Source organism: Ictalurus furcatus, chromosome 27 (assembly GCF_023375685.1).
Source record: "Ictalurus furcatus strain D&B chromosome 27, Billie_1.0, whole genome shotgun sequence".
Lineage (NCBI taxonomy): Eukaryota > Metazoa > Chordata > Actinopteri > Siluriformes > Ictaluridae > Ictalurus > Ictalurus furcatus.
Genome location: NC_071281.1, coordinates 14,342,670 through 14,369,222, shown reverse-complemented (window position 1 = coordinate 14,369,222; position 26,553 = coordinate 14,342,670). Strand labels below are relative to the sequence as shown.

General features: G+C 37.6%; 2 protein-coding genes across 15 annotated transcripts; one reads left to right on the top strand and one right to left on the bottom strand.

Annotated features, from left to right (window-relative positions):
- Positions 1 to 1,549: 1,549 nt before the first annotated feature.
- Positions 1,550 to 21,359, bottom strand: tppp3 (tubulin polymerization-promoting protein family member 3). 2 transcript variants are annotated; one of them, XM_053616798.1, is made up of 4 exons: positions 21,191 to 21,359; positions 3,331 to 3,528; positions 2,734 to 2,887; positions 1,550 to 2,067 (listed from the first exon to the last, which is right to left on the bottom strand). In XM_053616798.1, the coding sequence occupies exons 2-4, from the start codon at positions 3,516 to 3,518 to the stop codon at positions 1,876 to 1,878; spliced, it is 534 nt and encodes a 177-aa protein (XP_053472773.1). In that variant the 5' UTR covers positions 3,519 to 3,528; positions 21,191 to 21,359; the 3' UTR covers positions 1,550 to 1,875. The 2 variants fall into 2 exon arrangements, with proteins under 2 accessions (XP_053472773.1, XP_053472774.1); XM_053616799.1 differs by lacking the exon at positions 21,191 to 21,359 and adding an exon at positions 6,684 to 6,833.
- LOC128602772 (uncharacterized) lies at positions 21,295 to 25,395 on the top strand. 13 transcript variants are annotated; one of them, XR_008384882.1, is made up of 10 exons: positions 21,437 to 21,656; positions 21,740 to 21,888; positions 21,970 to 22,078; positions 22,319 to 22,400; positions 22,826 to 22,950; positions 23,714 to 23,880; positions 24,186 to 24,332; positions 24,476 to 24,532; positions 24,634 to 24,897; positions 25,053 to 25,395. XR_008384882.1 is itself a non-coding variant. In XM_053616795.1 (9 exons), the coding sequence occupies exons 2-9, from the start codon at positions 21,794 to 21,796 to the stop codon at positions 24,749 to 24,751; spliced, it is 900 nt and encodes a 299-aa protein (XP_053472770.1). In that variant the 5' UTR covers positions 21,295 to 21,400; positions 21,788 to 21,793; the 3' UTR covers positions 24,752 to 25,395. The 13 variants fall into 13 exon arrangements, 10 of the variants coding, with proteins under 10 accessions (XP_053472770.1, XP_053472766.1, XP_053472769.1 ...); XR_008384881.1 differs by having other exon boundaries at positions 24,634 to 24,919; XM_053616795.1 differs by lacking the exon at positions 21,437 to 21,656 and adding an exon at positions 21,295 to 21,400 and having other exon boundaries at positions 21,788 to 21,888; positions 24,634 to 25,395.
- Positions 25,396 to 26,553: the final 1,158 nt, after the last annotated feature.

The window sequence follows — 26,553 nt, the reverse complement described above, 5'->3', positions numbered from 1 at the left end:
CTATAGGATAAGCGGTATAGAAAATGGATGGATGGATGGATGTTGATTATAATATAATGTTCTAGTATATTCCAGTATTCCAGTAGTTCCAGTATTCTAATACTAGAAGACTAATTATAACTAGTTTGTTGCTTCTTATCATCGAAGTGTCCATCAGCTTTATCGTTCATATGCATCCATTAAAGTGCAACAAGAAGGCATGCCTGCATATTTTATACTTAAAGACCAGAGAAGACTGAGGATGATGAGATTGTAATTAAACCAGCTGTAACTTAAATGGACATATCTAGCACTGTTGTCTGTAAACATATAGTGACTAATAGAGGTGAAAGGAAGGTCATCCTCACTAGTGCCTTCGCTCTGTGTTTCATAAAAAATTCAGACCTCAATAGTCAAGAAAATGTCTTAATCATGAAGTTCCTCTCAGTCATTCGGAAGAGTTATGAACTATTTGTCTGTGGCCAGACAAAACCATCTGAACAGAATTTTATATCTGCATCACATCCAAACCCCACTGACAAATGAATAATGGTTGATCATTTCACATTAGTCTATGTAGAGTACACTCTTTAATGATACTTCAGGGGATTCTTTGGATAGTTAAGGGTTCTTAGCTTCTTACAAAGCTTATAATAGAACGTTTTTTTTTTTTTTTTAAAAACTTAAACTTTTTTTTTGTCAAAGGTTGTATAGTAGAAACAAAATCAGCAATGGTGTAGCTAGAGTTTTAGGTTTGAACCTCCCTGAATTATTTTTATAACAGTTCCAAATGCTTATTAGCATGTGTTTAACTTAACACACATAGAGTGGCGCTAATTACATAAATGCCATGTAACACAGTAAATGTGCTATAATGATTTTCATAAAATGTCAGTGAGGTTACCTCCATATTTAACCACCCCAGATGTCAAATGAATGCATTACTTCTTGGTTTTAATCACATTTTATAATCTACCAGCTACTATGATGAGAAATGGGATTAACCAATGAGGATCATGCATTTTTCCGATTTCTGTTTTAAAGGCCCTAGCTAGCTATATAAACTCTGAGCAAAGGGATGTCAAGGTGACAGGTGAAGTCTGGGTATATGTGGTTTTATAATGTAAAATTTCATTTCATTACTATCGTAGAACTGTCATAAGGGTATTTATTAATCTTGTTAATATGGAAAGACTGGTAGATCATGCCTTGAATAATGAATAGACAGTACCATCACTGATTCTACTACTGCCTCCCACCCACCCAAACTGTATGAACATGTCGCAGTTATCAATTAAATTACATGCAGTCATTTTATTTAGCATATTTTCCTGACTACGCCACTGCTCATCAGTATCCAATTTGTCTGTAATCCTTTTTCATATATAGAAGACGATGTTAAAATGGCGTATTTTTTCTTTACTGCTTGAGTTCTAACCTAAGAAAATAAAAAGAGCCCAGAAATTAAATCTGCTATAATTAATGAATGAACAATTCATCATCCAGTGCTTTGTGACCAGGCAGTTCACCTTCATTAACAGAGTAGAAACTTAAAATTGTGACATCAAAATGTTTTGACATGTATTTATTTTATTTTTTTTTTACTTTAATTAGTTAATTAGCTTTGGTATGAATGTTAAAATTGGCCAGATTTAGAAAGATGCATTAACATTTGAAGACACATTGTACAGAAACATCATAAAACGACAAAACAGTAACATTGATACATTTAAATAACTGCATCCGGAGACCCCAGACACAGCTGTTTACATAATTTCCTGACATTCACTGGCTTCCACCATGACAAAGTTCAGGTCTGCCTTTGGTCCAGATGTAAGTGCTGATGGAAATGGAGCTCTTCCTGATTCCTCACACGTTCCACCAGCCTTGCGACCTTCACTTGGATTTGGTCTTCTCATCGTAAGACCCAGCATTCTTGTATGATGCTACATAGCCAGTGTTCTCTACAAGCTCCTCGCGGCCGCTTTTCCCTTTGCCTTTGCCACTCTCGTCAAAGCGTTCCTTGTGAGAGCCTGTGTACTTAGTGGTGTCTGTTAGTCTGTCCACTGCTCCGCTCTTCGCCACTTTCTGAAAAGCAAGTAAAGCACATGATAATCTTAGAGGACGTGACAAATTACTGTATATCATATTACATAATGCTGGATGTCCAAAAACACACTGAAAACTACAAGGTTTTTTAGGTTAGGTTTTGGTGTTTTTTTTAGGTTAAAAAAGGAGTTTTATCCTGCATACTGCCAGGTTTGGGTGTGTGAGAGGTTATATATAAATCTTCATGAACGCTTGCTCTCTAAGCTAAATGTAAATACAGGTGACATGAACTACTCGATCATCACTTAGTACACAGAAAGAACTGGGAATGGAGAAGCCTAAATCGAATGATTCTGCATGATGCAATATGGGAGTAATATTGAAAGGAGTGCCGGTTATAAGACACATTACAAGTTTATATTTCTTAGTAGTACTTCACAGGGACTTATATGGCAGATACTCCTCATAATCTAAACCGAATATTAAACAGAATAAAAAACTTTACAGTTATTTAATAAAGGAAAGAAATGTATAATTATGGCTGCTTTTATGCACATTCATCTTGAAAGTTCATTTTCAAGTGTACAGATTCAGTTTCAAACATTCATATGTAGCAGCTTGGGCTACAAGCTTATTAAGTCATTGTTTTCTTCAAAATTGTCATATACATGTATGTAGGAATTTTATACAGATTAGTGGCCTCACCGTAACACCAACATTGGTAGGTTCCTTGCCCTCAATCAGCTTGTGTATGGCCTGCAATGCTTCTTCCTTGCTTTGACCTTTGAACCTCTTCAGGGCCAGTTCTTCCAGAGCTTTCTGAAACTCCTCATAAGTGATGACCCGAGATGACTTTGCCCTAAAGTCCCATGCACAATATATATGTATATATATATATAACTGGCATGTTTCAAACAGTGTTTCATTGGGGTAGGACAAAATCTAATATTTGATTTCAAGTGCAATGTTTGTTGTTCCATTATAACAATTACAATTCAAGACACGTTTTGTAACCTTAAGAAGGTTCATCAAGGATGACTAATGGTTTGAGCTTTCTAAAGGAGTTCCACTTGAAGGAAATCCTCTGTGGTGGAGTGTACATAAGAACATGTAACGGTTTCCTCCAAGGAACAAATAGAAGAACCTTTAGGGTGCTTTACTATATTATTATCTTCTTACATACTGTATAATATATATATATATATATATATATATATATATATATATATATATATATATATATATATATATATAAATTACAGTATAACAGTAACTGTTCCAGAATTTTCTGTATTAACTCACTTGACTTTAGTGAAGACAATATCTGCATCAGTGGACGTGACATTTTTGCCGTCAATAACTTTGCAGTCTTTACAGAGTTTGACCCAGTTTTTGCCGTTCATCTCCTTCCCTGTGGCTTTGGTGTCTCCATGGATAGCAAACTTCTTAAAGGCACTTAGCATCTGGTCCACATCTGTGCTCTCTGCCATCCTGCCTATGCTGGAGGAAAGAAAATCATGGTTTGATTTTTAAAACTGCAAACATGGGTTTTACATTAAAACCTTAACTAACATAATTACTATAATTGAGTGTTCTGCAGTGGTTACAAAGCAGCCCAGAAGTCAAGCTTCTTTGCTTGTGACAAGAAGATCAAATCTCAGGACTATCATAAAGAAGAGTGACTTGTGCAACAGTGCTCACTTTTAGCAGTTCTATCATTGACTTGATTTCAACATGATACCACAGATTTCATTTTTGTTATTGCTGCTTATAATTATAATTGGATTTGATTAACATTACAAATTGATTAAAAGTGAAAATCAAATGAAAAGACTGGTTTGACTATCTTAATGTAAGTAATGTGGCTTACTACATCTAGACAAAGAACCTGCTTAGACATTGCGTTCATTTTTAACTTTATTTTTATATTTTGCAGTGGATTTTGTGGAATGTTTGTTGTTTTGTTTCCTCCCCATTTGTATCAGGACAAAATGTAAAATTCTGCCAGCATATAAATGCAATGTTAGAGTAATATACATTCTTTAAATCCTTTGAGCTCATGTTATATCATACATAAAAAAAGGTTCTCTTGGGTTCTTTAAAGAGTTAAGGGTTCTAGTTTCTGGAGAGGACTTCTGGAGAGAAACACTGTGTTTTACATAGAGCGTTTAGGGTTCTACATGTAGGGTTCTACAGAGTCCTTTTCCCCTAATGCCAAACAGAAGAACCCATTAGTCTCTATGAAGTGAAGGATGATGGACATTAGCAAAGAATGTAGTAGAGATGAGGACCAGTATAAGGAGTGTATCAGTTAAATCCTAGACTTCAATCAATGTTTCATCAATGGTTCTCTAGATGGTTCGTGGTTCTGACCTTCTAAAGGAGTTCTGTATGGATTGTATCAATTTGCATAAAACATTCAATGGTTCCCTAAAAACAACAAACCAATGTACCTGTCTTTCAGTCAAAGTTCTTTAGTTCAATTTCAGGATCTTAATATGAGTTAAATTAACATCAACACCAGTTTAACTGAAATATCTATTTCTACAACCCAAGAGAAGTAAATCCTAATTGTGGGAAGCAGTAGAAGTATGTAAGGAGGCCTCTTCGAATGATCCTATGAGCCCTGAGCAGAGTGTGTGTGACTGTGGAATCTTTCAGATGGATGTCAGAAGTTTGGCAGGGGACGGCTCTACACAGAGCTGATGGACGGACAATGTGGTGGGTGGGCTTGGCCTGACTTCAACACAGCTTCCACGACCATCTGTAGATTGTTTTTAGTTCTAATACAGAAAACTACATGTACACAGGCACGTACACAATACAAGCATCGATGCAGATACACAAACTGTAAGGCTGGTCATTACATTCAGAGCTGTTTTGAATTAGTGGGTGTGTATTGAGTTTGAACACGTCACTTATTTAACAAGAACAGGATAGTAGGTTTGTTTTGTACAGGTTACGGTCGATTTGATCTCCATAGTGTGATGTGTCTAAATATAGAAGTGACCACTAATCTGTGTGTTACTGCTTTTGGCGGAATAGTGAAATAAATCCCATATCACACACATACACATCCATAGCTTAAGAGATTCCCTCAGTCTGACTCTACTGCTTGTGGACTGTCAGGAAGTGTCCATGGAAACCTTTACACAAACCTGGGAAACACCTACACACACACACACACACACACACACATGTTTGTCTTACTGTCCTTGAGTGCACCTTCCCTTCCATTGACATAATTATTAATGCAGCTGCTACACCTAAACCTAACCATAACCTTAACCTCACTAAACTCTTTTAGATTTTTAAATAGAAGCTGCAGTTTTTAAACAAAATATAAATTTTCCTTGTGGGGACCAGCCAAAATACCCACAAGGTCAAAACCATCAGATATTCTGATTCATGTGAGGACATTTATTTCATCCCTATTAGATTTTTTTTTCTTATATTATTTTTTTAAGAGTCAAAAGCTTTCCTGTCAGTTACTTAACTTAAGGAGAGTATTATACAGCCATATAAAAGTACACATGTGTAAATACGTATGTGTGTGTGTATGTGTGTAGGGTGGAGGGAGGTTTTTATTTTTATATATCTTGGTGCGGACCAAATGTCCCCACGTATTCCTGGGTCCCCATAAAGTATAAACATGTCCAAACATACAACATACCTCTGCACAAAATAAATAAATAAATAAATAAATAAATAATATAAAAAAATAAAAATAAATAAATTATATATATAATATTAAAATATAGGCAAAATATTCCTTGCAGACTGTGAATCCACACTTCCTGCATCCCATGAAAATTTCATATAAATACAAAAATACAACCGTATAAATGCACACTCGAACCCTAAGCCTAACCTCACCCTATATAAGCTATCGAGCAGATTGAATCACATAAACCGTTCTGAATTTGGAAGCGTGACAAGATTTTTGACTGTTTAAAAAGTTCTAACCTGTCATATAATGCAGATTTAAACCCGATACTTAGCCCTATTCATGACTAAATGATGTGGAACTGCACCAACATGAAAGGTAGCACAGGTATGATTGCACTTAATCATGCGCTGATTCACTTCAGTGCACCTCATTTGTCATTACCTTCACGCTATGCTCATGATATCATCTCTGGCATTTGACAGCTCTTTGGACACCAGATCATGATTGTTGATGTATTTATAGACAGGTTTAACACCGTTCTGTTTTAATAAAGCATTATTTTGCACAGGCTTTCCTACTGACAGCCATCTGGAATCTTTAATAAACAGATAAATCTGAATATTTTATAATGATCATTGTTGAAAAGTCTAATTGGACAGAATAAAGGGACCCAACATGATCAGGTTCAATATTGTTGAAGTAGAGTTTAATGTTTGATAACACATTTACAATATCATACCAAAAAATCAGGTATCATCTTATTCAGAGTGCTGGCAAAAAAAAAAAAAAAAAAAAAGTGCATCACTACAGTCTTATCATCTGTAATAAAGAAATACAGGAAGTACTTACAGGGTTTGAGCGTGCATGCAAAAATAAAGCAAATAATCAATCCATGAGTGGAGTGTGTGAAAGTATTCTGCAGCCTTGTGCATGTAGGTGTGTGTATCAGAATGTGTTTGAGTAGTGACTGCTATAAAGCTCTTACCTGTGGCACCCTGCTCCTTCCTATACTGCTACTCCAGACGCATATACACACACATGAACTTACACCCATGCACAAAAAAACCTCTCTATATACAGGGCTACGGTCTACAGCACCACCTGCTCTCTCTCTCTCTCTCTCTCTCTTTCTCGTCTACCCTTTTACTCTCTTTTCAATAGAGCTTTAAAGGGCTGGGGGCTTGTTATCATCTGTTTATCCTTGTATCCATAGAGACATCCTGTTTAACATCGAGGGAGGGCAATAAAAAGAAAGTGTGTGTGAGTGAGTGAGAGAGAGAGAGAGAGGGAGAGAGTTAAACAATGTCACAGGGTGGAGCAGGAGTGTGTTTGTGTGTGTGTTTGTGAGTGTGTGATTGCTGATGATCGGATTTAAACATGCAGACAGTAATAGTATGCTGTCTGGAAGTAAGAATGTGAATGGGTGTGAGGTTTGGCATCTGGCTGAGATGTGTGTGCTTCCATACACTCATGCATTAATGCACTTCACCACATGTGCAGATAATATATATATACACGTGCAGGTGTGTCTGTATTTGGACAGATTATGAATATGTATGAATATGAATTGTATGCATTTTCTTATGATTAGGTAAATAACACTATAACGCATACACATACCCAATCATTGATCCATATTTACTTTCCTCACTCTCGCTCTCATATGCGTTTCTTCTTAGTTTCACCATAATTAATCATGAAATAATATGTTGAGAAATAATAAGCGAAGAAGTTAAGGGGTTAACAGTAAAGCTCTGCTTAAACCGCATTCTGGCCTTCCTCTATATTTCTCTCGCTTTCTTTCTCCGCACACTGTCTGCTGCAATGGCATTACAATTTCCAGTATTGCCCACCCTACCACCTCCATTTTGTCTGGCTGGGACGAATAAACAGACGGGTGCGAGACTTTGTAATAGCCTCGAGTGAGCCAAATATGATCTAGCGCTGTCTGATGTCATTCAGAAATATATTTTTAATTATCGCAGGCTTCGGATTAAGAAGGCGAAGGAAACACGGGCTGGACCCGTTCCTACTAGTTAATGGACTGCAAGGTTTTAAACAAAACCATGGATTTGACATATTTTCTTCTACTACTTGTTTTCCTTCATGTTTTACCCTATAAATGTCTTCTTTTTCCCTCCTATTGCTGGTACGGAATGCAGTAATAATGCAAAACATCAACATTTCATAGACAACCTTATTGTATTAATTGTTTAACGATTATATAAATGTACATTGTCTCCAACACTGAAGGAGAGCTTTTTTCTTCTTCTTCTTCTTCTTCTTTTTTTTTTTGCAGTACTGCCAAAAGTGCTGGTGTGTCTGTGACGAACCCATGGCAGAGACACAAACAATCGAAGAAAATCGCTCTGTTCTAGCCATGCCTCATATTTCCAAAAATCCCAAACCTCTTGTAGCATGTGTGCAAATTCGAACAACGTATTTAGTTTGATTTGTGGTTAGATTTCACTTAAATTCATCACAAAAGGTATAAACAAAAAAAACCCCACCCTTAAACCTAACCGTAACCATAGTAACGTGTGAGCTGTTTTGAATCCTAGTCATTTCCTTTAAAACTATTGTGTTCCATGTTTGTAAAATGTCCATGCTGAATGCTGATGCTCAGTGTGTAGCTTTGTTAAACAAGTTGTAATCTGCTGTTATTTATTGAGTTAATCACTGTTGGAATGTTGAACTGTTAAGCAATCTGATACTTTACCTGTCTGATCTCATCTCCCCATCATTAATATTTGCATGGATACAGTTCAATCAGTACAACACCACCAATGGGTGTGTTTATAAGTACAAACACTCATTAAGGTGTGTGTGTGTGTGTGTGTGTGTGCCCTTTGTGAGGACCAAAAAGAACTAAGTGTCCTCATAATAATAGCTTCATGTCAGTCCTCCTCCCAAACAACTGGAACGGCGAGGCCAATTCAATTCTTTTTGCTGTAGACATTTGGGTTTGAGATCCAAAGATGGATACAAGACGAGGATTTAGGATTTCAGCTTTTATTCGCTCTTATTTACATCTACATGTGTTAAACAACATAAAACAGAACCTTTTGTATCAGACCACCCAATTTGTAAGTGAGCAAAATTATTGAAACATGGAAAGGGTAGACGAGAGAAAGAGGGAGAACAAAAACAATTGAATTGGCCTTGTCGTTCCAATAACTTCCGAGGGGACTGTATAATTACATGGTCCTTACATAATAAATAGTGTTTTTTACTTTTATGTGAAAATTCTATGAAAATATCTAGGTTATGTGGTTTAGGTGTAGGCATAACATTTTTATTTATTTATTTATTTTTTTTGACAAAGCACTTTCTGCTTTTAACATACTGTATGCTCACAACACTTTACGAATCCATCAAAATATTTCACCAAAACATTTTTTTTTCACTCTTGCCTAGGATATTTTCCTGCAAAGATTATGTTGTGTAAAGAGACCGTTTAATAAACACAGCAGTAAAGACGTCTGCCAATTTCTAAAAATAAAAAAATAAATAAAAATTGTGATTTCCTTACACGATGAATGATCGGTTTACTGGAGAGCTACACACCATAGCGAAATGGACATATCGTTCCAATTTGAAATCAAGATAATCGTTTCAGATAAAGAAACGATCAGATAAAGTCTGTCAAAATGTGATGCTCCGGTGCTGTCACGTCATCATCAAAACAGAGAAGAGCACTTACACACACTGCACAGATGACTGTGGATACAGTTTTAACTGATAATCCAACCTGATATAAATTCTAACTGATATTATATAGAGAGGACATCAAAGTTATAGTGAACAACATGTAATAGAAAATTTCAGCATGTGAAAGATTTTCTCAGCCTGCTACACAATTAAAAATCTGCCAAAGATAGTAAAACCAAAGTGGGTGGGCGTGCATAATAGACCAGTCAGAGACTAACACCGCTATGTGATACAGCTGTGTTTGTTATGCTGCCATTGAAAGTAGGGACTTAATAATGTGATCAGTCTCAATCCACTCCCCTAACCAGATTCTATTACTGTGGCTGGGACAAAGTGATATGGACACCGTATACAAACGCCACTGCAAAACTGTATTTTTTTTGTGTGTGTGTGTGTGTGTGTGTGAGAGAGAGAGAGAGAGAGAGAGAGAGAGAGAGAGATTGACCAATAAATGTGGAGAGACAGAAAGGGACACAAACTATATACACAGAAATCCATATAAATGAGTTTTACACATTTCTCTGAGAGTTTATGGAATTTGTTCCTTAGTGTAGACTCAAAATGTCTATTGCCTAGCAGCACAGGCAGTCCTCAAACCTTTCATCCAAAACAAAAAGCATGCAGGATAGCTTTTTTTCAGACGTCAAGGACAATTCTGGAAGTCTGGAAATGAGACATGTATGCAAACACTTATACACATTGTCTCAGTCCTGGCTTTTAGCTTTCACTAATGGACCATACAGGTCAGGGCCATAGGATAGAGTCTCATAGCAGTACGCCTAGGCCGCTGTACTTGTGTTATTATCTTAAAGACATTTTGCCACTTCTTCTTCAGTTGTGTTTATGATTAGAGAATTTTTCTGAACTTTATGTAAATTTATTCAGATTATGCTCTAAGTCCAGTCACACCAATACCCAGTTTTTCAAAAGCTCTGAGGGGACAACTATGGAAGAATTTTTCTTTTTTAAATTGCTTTCTATCTCACAATTCGGACTTTTTTTCCCCCTCACAATTATGAGTTAACATCTCGCAATTCTGACATTTTTTCCTCACAATTGTGAGTTCATATCGCATAATGTTTTTCGTTTATTTCTCACAGTTACGAGTCTACAGCTTACAATTCGGACTATTTTCACTTGACATTTAGCAAGCTACAAAGAATGCACCGACAAAGCATCAGTCATTTCTCTATGAATAGACTATATGAAAACAACACTTATCAGATCGTCAAGACAAGGAAACTACACGCTAGCATGTGCTCGTTACCTGAGGCCACATTTCAGGTACTACGACAAGTAGATGTCTAAATTGTGAGAAAAATGTCAGAATTGCGAGATGGTAACTCAAAATTGTGAGAAATAAAGTCGCAATTTTGAGAAATAAAGTCCCAATTTTGAGATATAAAGTCACAATTACCTTTTTTAAAAAAATTTTTAATAAAATAAAAAAAAAATCTCCATGGCAGAAACAGGCTTCCATCGAAAACGGTAATATGAAAGGAAAAATTTCAACTCTAAATATTTCAAACTCGTTCTTTCTGTCATAGTCATAGTGTATGTGGAATTACCAGTGTTGGGGAGTAGCTAGAAACAAGAAGTGATCCTACTAGCTTAACTAGATCTTTTGCTAGCTGAACTATTTTCAAAATAGCATTAACTGTAACAGTAACTAGCTACTTTTTTCACCAAGAAGATACAATTCTATAACGCACTTTCCCTTTTCTCCTTATTTGTAAGTGAATCTCTAAATCTGTACATTTCTTCCTTTAAAAGAAGGGATTCCTAACTCAGAAGCCAGAATTCGATAGTTTTACTCATTTTACACAAATCTTTAAGTAACTTGAATTGATATTTGAGTTTTGTTTTTAATGTTTTGAAGTGTTTGACAGCTGGATACAACTCCATAACAGCTTTGTTAACTGATTGTAGATTTGAATACGACTGGACGATAAGATCACCGTTTATTATCGATATTGTGAGCAATTCCAACACATGCAGTGGCAAAGTTTTTCCACACCTGAAGCTCCACCTACATACTTCATAGTTAATGTCCTATAAATTCCCATCTGTCTCTTTCTCTATTAGTAACGTTTCCACACCCGTCCCCTCCCGACTATTCATCAACTCTTACTCAAGAGACTTTAGCTAGCTAGACTTTAACTAGCTGTCTTGAGTAAAGCAGAAGCTGCCCAGAACGCCAGCCCAAGTTTTCAGTGTTGTACCTAATTTTCACAGCTCCATTTAGTTGATGGTGTGTTCCTCACTCATACAAACTCTGATTGTAAACAGGTAATTACTTGTTAAAATTCTGTACTGACTCAAAAATGATAAAAATGGTAAAATTGTACTTTGCCCCACATTTTCAATATTAAATATTTTTTTTGGAGACATTTAGTTATTATTCACAGCAATTACAAAAAATGCAATAGTACATAGAAATGGTAAACTATACAGTATCATGATCCAGATTATGTATTGTGTATAGATATATCTTTAAATATCGCGATATGATCTTTTTTTCTTATACCCTGGCACTACCGAGTTCTCAATTCTGATTGGTCAGCAGCTCTGACAGTACTTCTTGTTAATATTAATGAGCTCGTTCGAATCCGTTATTGTTTCTATAGTAACAAATCATTCACAGAGACTTGTATGAGCGATGGTCAAAAAAATCTAAGCCTAATAATAATTTTTTTATTTTTTTATTTGTGTTATTTAACAAAGAAAATCATACAATCAGAGATATGTCAAAGCTGTCTATAAGGAATTGTTATTTATTATGGAACTACAGTTATGGAAGGAGTCTCCAGAGTCAGCGCTTTGTAAGTTTTCCAACTCTGTAGGTCAGAGCATATTGTGCTTTTCTGTCTCCTTGGAAACATGACAAGTTGTGATTTATTTTGTTCGTATTAACTTCAAGAAAATTAAAAATAGAGAGGCTAGTGAGGGAACAACTATAACAGAAGCGATAACAGGAAGTAACTTGTCTTGTGGATGTTCTACAACATTAAATGTAACTATGAATGGTTAAAAAAGTATGGTGTGTCATTCGTTAATAAGTAAATGGTAATCGTAGACAAATTGCTGTGGTATAAGAGGAATAAAGCACTTCAAGACCTGCTGTTATTGGGGTGGTAACAGTATCAATGCTTCGTGTTGGGCTGCAACACACCCCCAAGTATTTTATTCCTTACATACTGTCCTGCCATTTATCGAACAAATTTAACAACTGCATTTTTTTTTCAATTGTTGTTCTTTTCTCATTACAGGGAATTTATTTCGATATCATTGTCTGTGTTACACATATACCACACTATACTGCTATAGTAATGGGTGAAGTATTAAATACTAAAGCGAGTGTTCAAGGTGATACCTGCTCTACCACACTGCTGTGCTACAATGTTTTACACCCTTTGTTGCATTTTTTCCCCCCTTCTAAACAACATTTAAAAAGTATATAGATATGGCCTTTGAACCAGGTTTCCTTGTTAGACTGCATTGCATGCGAACTGTGCACATGCATAGCTGCTCTGATGCTGTGATCTGGAATGACCTCTGCATGACTGATCTTCTAATGTTTAGAAAGTGTGTTTATGTTGCCATGGATACACTTTGTTATACTATCAGCCTCAGCCCGGCGAGATGCTTTGAAGGAAGCAGAAGTAAAGCGTCGTCTTTGCCCTTGTGCTTGGCATTTGAAAAACATGTCAAAATGTGATTGAACGCTGGCTCCGTGGCATATTGTGATTAACGAGTATTTGGTGTGGTCTATTCTTCAGAAGTCGGTTAAAAACGTCAGTGCACTTTTGAACTTCCGTGAAATAAAACGCAGGGTGTGTGATGCATTATACTGCCGATTATATTATACTGTTTTACCATCTGCTTTTCTTTCATCTGTCTTTCATTGTTGTTTTCATAAATAATCTTTAGGACTATGACATGAATCTATAATCAAAGTGGAGTGGTAACTATACTTTCTTTATTCAGCAGACTCATCCAGCTAACATGGCAAACTTGACCTGTTAAGAAAAGGCATACCACAAGAGCTATTTCCTGCCGATGTTTTTGTTTAAGCCTACTTATTTAAATAGATCTAACTTGTACATGTGTGTGTCTGTGTTTGTTGGTCTGGGAAAAGTCATCAGATGTCAGCTAGGGTTTTGAAAAACATTTTTTCTTCCTGTAACATACTGTAACATACATAATCACACTGGGTAAGGGATTCTAAGGAATGGCACACTTTGACCAATATAGTGATGTACTGTAGAGTGCTGTTTTGTGCATATCTCATACGAAATGATTTCAGAAATTGAAACAAAATCTAAGATAAAAAAAATACAGTTTTTAACCAATAATGTTATTTATTGAAGCAAAAAAGGTATCCAATACCAACTGGGTATTGGCCGGTGTGAAAATGTATATGCCCCCATAGTTAATAATTCCCCAAATCTATGAAACTGCATTCATAACGGAGTTCAGCTGGACTAGGCACAACCAGGCCTGATTACTGCAAACCCTGTTCAATCAAATCAACACTTAAATAGAACTTTTCAACAGCATGAAGTTGGTTAAAAGGTCTTACTCAGTAACACACTATGCCAAAGCTGAAAGAAATTCCAGAAATTATGAGGAAGAAGGTGATTGAAATACATCAGTCTGGGAAGGGTTACAAAGTTATTTCAAAGGCTCTGGGACTCCAAAGAACCACAGTGAGAGCCGTTATTTCCAAATGGAAAAAAAAAAACTCTGTACAGTAGTGAACCTTCCCAGAAGTGGCTGACCTTCTAAAATTCCTCCAAGAGCACAGCAACTCATTCAGGAAGTCAAAAAAGACCCAAGAACTGCATCAAAGGACCTACAGGCCTCTCTTGCATCAATAAAGGTCACTGTTCATGACTCCACTATCAGAAAGACACTGGGCAAAAATGACATCCATGGAAGAGTGGTGAGGTGAAAACCACTGCTAACCCAGAAGAACATTAACTCTTGTCTGAATTTTGCCAAAACACACCTTGATGATCCTCAAAACTTTTGGGAGAATGTTCTGTGGACTGATGAGTTGAAAATGGAACTGTTTGGAAGACAGGGGTCCCGTTACATCTGGCATCAACCAAACACAGAATTCCCCAAAATAACTTCATACCTAAGCTCAGGCATGGTGGTGGAAGTGTGATGGTGTGGGGATGCATTGCTGTTTCAGGGCCTGGGCAACTTGCAATAATCGAGGGAAACATGAATTCTGCTCTTAACCAGAAAATCCTAAAAGGAGAATGTCCAGTCTTCAGTCCGTAATATAAATATATATATAAATATAATTTATATATATATATATATATATATATATATATATATATATATATATAATTTTCACATCTCTGTATTATTGTCAGCATTTATCTCTAGAAAAAAGCTAAAGTATCTACCAATAGAAAAAGACCAAATTAGTAAATTTGTATAGAAATAGGCTCAATGGTTTTATATTTATGTAATAAGTTCATAATGAGATGTTTTAAATACTGTAACTTTTCCATTCTTATCTTCACTTGCTAAGATACTTTTGCAGCGGTGAATATTTTTTTCTGATTCAATACTTCTGTTACTATAAATTGTGTGTGTGTGTGTGTGTGTGTGTGTGTGTGTGTGTGTGTGTTTTCCTGCCAATGTACTACTACATAGATCCTTCATGTCTGAGTGAGGAAGTGGTTGCCCATAATTGTCATGGTTGATGAGTCAATCTCATTTTAAACATCCTTTAGCTAGTGCTTAATCTACTTTCCTTTCTTCCTCCCACTTTCTCTAGACCTTGTGGGAATATTAACGGACACTCTTTAGCTCATTTGAAGGTGTGTGAGAAATTAGGACTCAGTAGCTAACAGGAAACAGATGTCAACTCTAGAGGAGCTGAATGCTTAGACCTGTTTGAGTAGGTTTCTACTTCCCTTCAGTCCAAAAGTCCAGCATGAGCCATCAGGACAGCTCATGTGCACATGTGAGGGACATAGTATGAGTGTGTGTGTGTGTGTGTGTGTGAAGGCCACCAGAGCTGGGGCGGAAGCGGGTCAGTGGAAAATTGCTCCCCGTTCCCTCCTACTGTTGCCCCGTGGCAGGCGCTTGTGTCCACAACACTGCTATGTTTTGATGAGTAGTGGGATGGAGAGTGGGCTGCAGGCCAAAGGGTCACAAAATGGCATCACAAAACCGCGTGTATGATTTCAGCCTTTTGTTTTTCGTACAGCCGTTGCCATGGGGACAACTGCTGAGCCTGTTTGAGGAAAGGCAGATGGAGGAGGTTTCTATGGCAACATGGATGTAAACAGAGGGAGGCATTGATAAGCATAGAGATTTGGTTGGGACATATTCCTACAAAATCAAATGCCATACTAGCATATGTGTGTGTGTGTGTGTGTGTGTGTGTGTGTGTGTGTGTGTGTGTGTGTGTGTTTACTTTTCCATGTTTGACATTTAATAAAAGTTCAAGAAACGGCCAGGGTCAGGTCTACTAAAGCAGTAAAAGACATGGTTTGAAGTATAAAGTGCCTGTATTGTTGACATCTCCATTCTTCTAGGATCAATTTTCTCTGTTGTGTCATTCCAAATGCTACTTGAGGGTGGTTGTGTTACAGTATGTTCCTGGATGTATTTTGGTTTTCTGCATGTGTCTCCCTCTCTCTCCACTACTCGTTTAGGAGAGAACCATGTCAACGTGGGGATTGACAGATGACCTCATCGCATTAGAAGAATATGAAGGAAGACTGTTGGCAAAATGACTGCACATGTTCACACATTACTTCAGACCCAGTTAACAACTGACACCCCTTTGTATATTCAAGTTCTATACTCATTTTATGCTTTGTTAATTCTTAACCCTATTTTAGTCTTTGGACTTAATAATACAGGGTTATTCTCACTTTTGAATTCTCAACTTAACTCCACTATATTCAAGCTTGAACTTCGTATATAGCAGTTTTATGCTAGTTTAGTAAATTATGCATAAAAAAACTACATGCTTGCATGTACTTGACTTATATTAACATTTTATCAGCTGGTGGACTAGTGGCTAGCATGTGGTGCTTTCATGGCCATGGCCCGGGTTCAGTTCCCGGTCAGGGAACCTACCCCAGCCACTGGAGGGTTGCATCAGGAAGGGCATATGGCGTAAAATTGTGCCAGAATCAATATGCTGATGGATGAGCCGCATGACCCTGAAAATGGACCAGCTGTAAGAGTGGGGGTTGGGTTGGAGGTCGGGTCATTGCAGGTTGCAGTTGTACATATAGTGAGCCCTGCGTGTACAGAGGGACGATCAGGGAAGATTTATTTGGTAATTGCAATATTAAATATCATTAGCATTAGAAGGAGTTAGATTTTAATGATGCATATTTCGGTCATTTAAATCTAGCAGGTTGTTCGTGTGTGTGTGTTTTCTTGGGGGTAATATACACACACATATATATATATATATATATACGCAGTGGGCCAGCATATAGTTATAGATATCAGACATCAGAAAGTTAATTTTACCCTTTATAGCTGTCTGGATACTCTAGAAGTACCATTTATTATGTCTTTTTTTTTTTTTGGTTAGGCAGGGAGAGTAAACTACACAAGAAGAGACACTGTATTTTTCTTTCATTTTTGTTTTGAATACAGAAGGTATTTGTCAAAGGTATTTTCAATAAACTTGCATCAGAATGACAAATCTTCACGTCCCACTGGCACAACAAGCCTGATGTTAAATTGATACTAGATTTTTTTTTTTTTTTTTAAATAATAAAATGGTATTGTAATCGTAGCAAGTGCTCTAACCAGACTACTAACTTGGAATCCGAAGAAATTAGACCCAGGCCCTACCTTCTTATGGGAAAAAAAAATAAATTTCCCCCTCTGGGAACCTTTGAAGTGTTTGAAATAGAAACGGTTAAGTGTGTAAAGAGTGTAGCATTAATTTACGGACAAGGACAAGGTGGGACTGAATTCAGAACTGAGAAAATTTCAGATTTTAAAGTAAAAACAGAAACCAAAACAGACTCCATAGTACATAGCCTCAATATAAAATTGGCGGACGCCTGCTCCTGGCAAGCAGCATAAAGCACATTCAAAGCCAAATGACCTCACAATAATTAATTGATGAAATAAGACTCTTTCTTAGTCCATAATTCAGGGACTCTGAGAGGTGTACCAAAACCCTTGTTACCTCTGGGAATAAACATCATTCAACAAATCCCAGCCAGAGCCACTGAGGTCTGCCATAAATCACATAAAATGAGTAGACGCCTGTCTTCAGCCGAGGCTGAGCCTCAGGGTTGTCATAATCCCCTGCTCAGGCTTCACCATGCCAATAATAGAGCTACTGCACAGGTCTTTAAACTCCATTTCAATGTCAGTCACGGTGTCACTGCTAGAGGGAGGAACGTGCTGACACTGTTATGATGTCGTCATGTTTCGCTGCCATGGCTACCACGGGTGACCATGCGAAATGGACGCTGCCAGAATAAACTATCTGTCCCAACAACACAATACAACCCTATAAACAGCAACCAAAGGGACCAGGCAGAGTGTGAGAGACAGAGAGAATGTGCAACATACCCTACACCCTTGTGAAGCACTAAAAAAGCTCTGTATTTAATTACCAAAATGATCCAAATGGGTTTGGGGGAAATCGAGACTGTGATATTTTCAGACTTAACCATCTGGATTGAGTGGGACTTTACAGGGACGGGTGTCTATAACCGATTTTACAGCTCGATCTGAGAACTTGATCCATCGGCTAAATGCCAAATGGCTTTAATTGCAAATTTAAATAAAAAACACGCTAATGTGATCCTGTAAAGGAAACAAGGATTATTGATGTTGGCTCAGGTTCTGAAAAGACAGGAAATGCATTAGAGTAGCCTTAAGAACTTGTATAAATAGAGTAATACCCACAGCCATGTTTATCCATAAATGGCAATTCGATATGCAATCACCTGTTACTGAGGATATGTATGTGCTTTAATATACGAGTGCGAAGGAAATCTGTCATCAGACCTGCAGTGTTTTTGAGCTCCAACACCGCTGTAGAATCAAGAATGCATGTAAATACTAGCATAGCACCTGTCAGACTAGAGATAAACCCTATGACCTAGCGCAATGAAGACATTTTAAGGCATGCCATCCAACACAAAACAGGTGTAACACTCAACACTCGTCAGTAGACTGATGGCCGTTTTTAAGGGTGGAACATTGAGTCAGCGTGAAGTGCCACCCAAAGATAGTCTGGACAAGTTTGTGCTTGTCTTAAAAACATTCAACGTTCATATTTAAATATACCTAATACTAAGTGCTATAGTCAACTCCAAAATGATTAGCATCCTTTAAGAAAAATTCTTGTATAAATTGTTTTTCACTAAAACACTTGGAGAAACTACATACCATTCTGTAAATAGAAGTTCTCATAAAACATTTTTTTTAAAGACTTGTGACAAAATATTCACATAGATAATATTAGGATGAATGCAAACATACTAAATCCTAGAAAATAAACTATAGTGTTACCATTTATTTACTATTTTAGCCTAAAACCTTATTGCCTCTGGCATGTGGTTAATATTCTGTCATAGATTATCAATGCTAAATAATGATTTTGTGTCCTGGAACCATATTGGCATTGATTTGGATGCATGTTCTGCAAAATAATGTAAAAATAAATAAATAAATAAATTCATTTACTAGTTTGAACCCCATTGAAACCTAGTAACTTAAAAGAACTTGAAGTGTTGCATATGGAGGAGTCCAAGATCCTCTACAACTGCCTCTAAACCTATAAGAGATACTTGTGTTCTTGTCTCCAGGAAAAGCTTTACCAAATATCAATTTTTTAAACCATTTTTTTTTTTTTTTTTTTTTTTTTTTTGCGAAATGACTTAGTTCTAAGAAAACTTTTGCTTAAAGAACAATATTGTTCTGGGGGGAAAAAAAATCACTATCACTAATGTCATATTGTCTAATGTCTTAAGTAATTACCTCCCCTGAAACTTTTCACATTTTGTAGTGTTACAAGCTAGAATTGAGATGGACTGGGATTGTAATCATTACATTACATGAACTGTCCTACACTTGATGAAGCACCCCCCCCCCCCCCCCAAAAAAAAAAAAACATAAATACATATCTCATTTTTTTTTTATTTAAGCTGCCAATAATTCTAAAAGTGGTTCAGTTTGTAATAGAACGAAAATTTTGTAGTTTGAATTCTGAACTCCAACAGATTTGAAATTTAATGATTAGTATGATGAAACTGGGATTAATTTGACAGAATTTACTTTTGCATTGAGGAAGCTAAATAAGAATTATAGCATTTTTTTTTCAGCTGGTATACTCTTGCTTCTTTATACCAATATACCAGCTTTATTTCTATACACTTCGTTCAGCTGGGAGTAAATACGTGTGTGTTTGTTTGGTTGGTTTTTTTCACCTTAAGTGACAATGACACTGATTAGCTCATACAGAGACAAAGCAATACATGATTCCATATATAAAATCCACAATCAACTCATGAATTGTTAAACAATACAGCCCACAAAACTGTCAAATTGGAAAGATTGCAAGGATTACACATAGGAAGTCCTCTGATTCCTATGTGTTTCTTCCAATATGAAGCCAATTACACTGAAACAGAAGCAGCCCCAGCAAAAGAGCTGAACTGTGTTCATTTAGCAAGCAGCCTCACGGTTCATGTATCTGTGACGTTGGGCTAAAGGCTAATTTCCTCTTTAGTCCTGCATCATTACCTCATTATGAAGAATGGAACAGTTACAACAGTTTTGTTTCAGGCCATGAGAACAAACTCAATGGAGGCTTGCAGGATGAATAGGGTTTTACATCAGCTCTTGTTTGTTTCCCATTAACCTTCCATGCTTCCACATTTCTGGACTAGTGTGTTGGTGTGTTGCCATGGATACCACTTTGGAAGGACAGATGGTTTGAAAAAAAAGCAACCAAAAAAAAAACCCCACAAAAAAACCCCCACCTACAGCATGTGTTCTCACCTCAGTGAATATATTCAGGAATTTGTCCACATGTGGGACTATTATATATGACAGAAGCTCCTGATTTATCATGTCCAGAGATGTTGTGTAGAAAACTGACCAGGTGTTGAGGCTAGAATAACCTCCAGGGTGAGAGAAGTAGAAAACAGGAAGTGGATAAAAAAAAAAGATTTAATGTGTCACATTGCTGTACAAGAAATAGATTTTGCAACAAATTGTTTTATGCCTGGGCCAAAGTATAAATTAAACAATCGTAACAGATGCTAAAAATGTGAGAGACCCCATATATGACAGATTTCATGGGTTTTTACACTGGATCATCCTTCAGTCATCAAACCCCATACATTACATTCAGTGGGTATAAAAAAGTCTACACGCTCCTGTTAAAATGGCAGGTTTTTGTGAAGTACAATAATGAAACAAATCACTTTTTCCTACCTTCAGTGTGAAATTGTAAAGTAAACAAATAAAAGTGAAAACAATCAAACTTTTATATGGAAAAAAAAAATAAAAACTTAAATAAAAACCTAGTTGCATAAGTGTGCACACGCCTAAACTAATACTTTGTTGAAGCACTTTTTGATTTTTATTACCATAAGCGTGCCACATCTTGGCAATATTTATCCACTCTTTCTTCCAAAAAACGTTCTAGATCCACCAGATCCAGCACAAGCACTTCAGAGCGCTCTCATTATTCTATCCTGCTTTATTCATTCCTGTAATAACCATCTTTCTGTAATAAACCTTTTTTTTTACCTTCAGAGGATGAGTCTGCGAGTGTTGTCTAATTTCCACGACAATTTGGCATCCCTGGGTGGGCTGCGCGAGTCTTTTCAGCTTTTCTGGACAACAAGCAAACCGGAGGACGCTCGTGGAAAAGTTTCACCCTGAAGTCTGTGTTGACGCGAAGGCGAGTTACCCTTTGTTGTGCAGAGCGAAAGAAGGATGCAGCCTTAACAGTGACTGGTATGAATCATCAAGAATTTAGAATTACAATTAGAATTTTATGAAGTCATTGTGTATTGCTGTTTCCAGGGAAGGGAGTCAATGATTTAAGAAATGCGTGCATTGAGAGAAGTATTACATGAAGCGAATTCTTATAAGAAGTTCCAGGAACTTCGCCTCTGCGACGGCAGAGATATTGGTGTTTCTTAGATCACAGCTTCAAACTAAGATATATACTGACGGGTATATATTAGGGCTGCACGATTATGGCCAAAATGTTAATCCCGATTATTTATCACGATTATTCATTGATTTTAGTGACAACATATTTTTATTGCCCTTTCACATTTAAATAAACAGACCGCTGCTTTCACCTCCATGTTTTGCTACATTCCTGCTAATGTACAGCAAGATATGTACAGCAGTGAGAGTGAGAGTGAGAGACAGAGTATCTGCAATCTAGAAGATTCCAAAGCCTCTGACGAAGAAACAGGTTCTATCTTTCCCAGGTATATGTTCGTATTGCAGAACTTTCATTCTAAACTATTCCATTGTAGAAGCAACACTTAGAGAGATGGCATATGTGACAGGTTGGACAGCTCATTCTCAGGTAAGTTGGATCCAGTCGCTGCAGAGTTTCCCCCGTGTGTACGTGCAGTAGCAGCAGCTGAGAAAGCTGTGTTGGCATCCAGAGACCTGGTAGGTTACTCAGAATTGAACCTCTTGGTTCCACATGAGGTGTTGTTACTCCTACTTGAACAGAAAACCTCACGACTGTCCACCCAACGATGGCTGCACCATAACACTATACTACTAGACATGCCGAATGTCACTATAAAACGATGTACTGTCCTTAACCCTGCTACTCTTCTTCCAACAGAGGGAGACGGGGAAACAACATGATTGTGTTGTACTGACTAATGAACTTTGCTACCCTAGAGTCGACCTGAAGGATGTTCCATTGGAAAACCCAGATCTGATCCTTTTGTGGACGGGTCTGCATCACGTGACCCAGAGACAGGTAAAAATTGAGTGGCTATGCAGTAGTAATCACACACGAGACGGTCTGCCAGGAAGTCTCCCCTCAAACCTTTCAGCACAAGCAACTGAACTATATGCCCTCATAGAGGCATGAAGACATGCTGAGGGATGGTCAGTAAATATCTACACAGACCGTAGATATGTCTTTGAGGTAGTAAATGATTTGGGGAAACACAAGAACTTCCTCATGAGTTCAGGAACACATATAGCCCACCACAAACTAGTATCTGAGCTGCTGGATGCAGTCCTACTCCCCAAAACTATTGCAGTATGCCAATGTGATGCACACATTAATAAATTAGACCCTGTTTTCCTAGGAAACGCTCGAGCGGTCAGTTCAGCAAAGCAAGTAGCTCCATCTATGGTCCCAAAACTCAAAAGAAAATAATCACTCCTTCTTTACAGCTTTCAGACCTCCAAGCACGGGCTACGCGGACGAGGAAAAGGCCGTGTTGTGTGTGTTTGGCGGTGCCCCCAGGGCTGTCCTTGTCTACAAAATCGACGCATGGCAGGGACCATGCGTCAAAAGGGTGAATGGTAGCTGCGATAAAGCATTGGTTTCTCTCATTACTCTTTAAAAAATTTTTTTTTTTTTACGCTGTTTGCACAACTCATAATGTGGGTTGAGGTTTGAAGGTAGAGAAGGCCACGTTCCCTATGTCCAAACAGGACTCAGATGTGGTAGCAAAGGTATTGCTTAGAGAAGTAATTCCTAGATGGCGAACTCCAACAAAAAATCTCCAGTGATAATGGCACACCTTTTGTGAGCCATGCCCTTAAGTAGGTGGGTGAATATTTGGGTATTGACTTAAAGCAGCACTGTGCATATCATCCAGCTAGTGATGGGGTGGTAGAGAGAGAAAATGGGACACTAAAAAAAACAGACTGAGCAAATCCTGTTCTGAAACAGGATTAGGATGGGCTTAGTTCTTTAGTAGACTATTGCTGCAGATTGGACGACAATTAGTAGTTAAAAGCCCGTATGACAAGATATTGGCCGCCTCTGTAAACCGTTCTGTTTCACATTTGGTCATAAGAATCATTACCAACAGTGCTCCCACACAACGTCACACGTCCCCTCGTCACGCAGACACATAATGGTTATTCTATCATTGAACGCATGCGGTCTGCGATACGCAACCCTCTGCAGACTAGCGAGACGGGGTTTGATTGGCTGAACTCAGTACTCGGGGGATGGGGCTCGTGGATATTAACCATCTGTCTACCAATAGGTGCAATGATTCTTCTTGTCTTGCTCATTTTGCCTTGTATCGTTTCTCTCGTTCGGAGCAGTCTCTCACGCTCGTTGAAATCACTAATGACCAAACGCTGATGTTGACAAAGACTGAGTACGATCCCTCTGATGACCAACCTGACTTGTTTCCTAAAACTGACTGGGTATCAGATCCTCCCAGCGACACTGACGATGATGACCCATTGACATCCATTTCACGTCTATTGTAAATATTCCATGGACCATGACGACTCTCATTTCACCTTAAATGAGCTTGCTTGACTACAGGATACTTTATATCCCCAAAAACAGCCTTAGCGCCTTCATTATGTCTGTTTCATGATGAATTCAGTTGAACCGTGAAAGGATTCTGAAGTTCTGATGTATTCACAGCATAATAATTTCTCTGTTAATTTTAGTTATCGTATTTTGTAATGATAAAATGGGGGAAATGTGAGGGAAATTACTCATTTTTACTTTGTAATAATTTTGTTTCTGTTCATGTTCATCTGAGGATAACGCCATGTTAAGAAGGCCATGTCATGTCGCTGAGATCAGTACAGAATGTTTACCTGCTTACAGAGACACAAACATGTTCTTCTGTTCAAGGTTCATCTGCACATCTTCTAAGATCCTGAAACAAAGCCTGTTTGAACCGCCTCAAACCGCTTCTTATCGGTACACAGAAGTGTATCATGCTCTGCGTTTCATATCTATAGTAGTGGTTCAGCACAAGCGCTTTAGAGCGCTCTCATTATTCAATCCTGCTTTATTCTATTCTGTATCAACCATCTTTCTGTAATAAACCTTTTTACCTTCAGCGCACGAGTCTGCGAGTGTTGCCTAATTTCCACGACAGTGTCTTGGCAGCCTCCATGGTAAGTCTTTGTATTTATTGACCTTTTATAAATTTTGGAGGGACGTCCTGTTATTGGTGATGTCACCATTGTGCTCCATTTTCTCCACTTGTTGATGACAGCCTTCACGGTGTTCCACGGTACCTCTCTCCTGATCGATTACTTTCGACAGTGGAATCTGTGTGTACAGGCTTTGTCAGCTCTTTGGCTTCACAGTCAGATAAAACCAAGAAGATGTGAAGAAAATCCCACAAAAACAGCTGGTCTTTATTTGGGGTTAATCTGAATAATTTCATTGATGACAGCTGTACGATCATTACTTTTGAACGTCAGATTGAATGCTATTGGTTCATTCTGAACACAGCCTCATCCCCAATTATAAAAAGGTTCGCACACTTATGCAACAAGGTTAGTGTTAGTGTAACTTTTGTATTTTCTGCTAAAATGTTTCTGTTTAAAATTTTTCACTTCATTTTATACGTTCTGACATGATTTACCTTCGTTTAATTTTTTTCATCACAAAAACTTGCCATTTTTACAGGGGTGTGTAGACTTCTTATATCCACTGTATTTTGCCCAACGCCACACACTTTCTGATACCAGTCTTCCACACAATCCGTCAAGATTGCGCTTCTACACAAGATATTCGGGATAATCCAGGAAAATAACTGTTTAACAACCTAGAAACAGGACCCTTTTTGTGTTCAGGCCTCAAAACTGGCCTGATCTATCCATTAGTGTTACCAAGACGTAAGACGACACAAAACAAGCAACAAGTTGTTTTTTTCCCCCCCAATAGTATACCACAGAAAATATATAGTACCCGGGCCTTTTTAAAAAGAAAATACTGCAAATTTCCAATAAATTACCATACAAGAAAACGCTTGTGCAGATATAGTCCTTGTCCCAAATGGCACATTTGCAGGTTCACGGTCCTCACGTGGGCGCAAGGTGTCGCATTTCTTATTTATGGCTTTAAAACAGTATTCACTTTGTACACTTACTGGGCTCATTAACAAAGCCATCAAAGTGGACTCGGCAGTGGTCTCTTACTTAAAACACAGTGGATGAGTTTTCTTAAGAGCGAGGTAAAGCGCATACAGCGACGTCAAAGCCAACAACAGCAATAAAGATATGAAGAAAGGCCACGTTTATTAACACTGTAGCATATTGGATGCTTGAACACCACTGTGCGATGTGTTTACCGTGTTCATTCGTTCATCGGCAGTACAAACTTTATCCTAGTCAGTGTCACAGTGGTTTAATCACCCATTTGTTAAATAGAACTGGCTCGTTTTATTAGAAAATATTACGTCCAAGTGCAAACAGAAATAATAAATGTGCGAGAAGGTGGGATTGATTAAACTTCCTGCGGGGGCATGTGGGATTGGTCAGAATGAACAGAAATCCTCAGAAAGTCAGAAATCCTTTGGATGCAGGATATAAATTCCTGCACACACCTCTATCAGTTATTAAACATCCTCTTTAAGTAATAACTGTGCAGTTTTGTGACCCTCACCTGGCATCACTGAACGGCGAGCCATCATTAACCAACACACCTGGAACTTAATGAAGTTTTAAGGACCGCCCGGAAATGCTTGCTTTTACATCTTTGTGCCTGAATCGCATACATCTCAACTATATCACCAGCGTGTGGACATGGAGGAGGACTGTAGGATTAGGGCTCCATTTGGGACATTTAGGACTTGGCTCATGCTCAAGGAAATGAGTGACATTTCTGCAAGTATAAGAACGAAACATTAAAGTAGGTAGGTCGTAATATACGAAAATGTGCCATTGTAAAAACAACTAACATTAATGATAACATTACAACTAAACATATAGGAATTATGAAAAGGAAGAAAAAAACCCACTGGTGTTTATGTTTAGAGCAACAGTCAACAGATATTTCAATCTGCTATAGACTGTACACTATATACAAGCTTTGGCATTCAATATGAATTAATAGTTGATAAAACCGTGTTATGATAAATTAAAAAAAAAACGTACAAATACAATTGAGCAATGCTACGAGAGAAGTG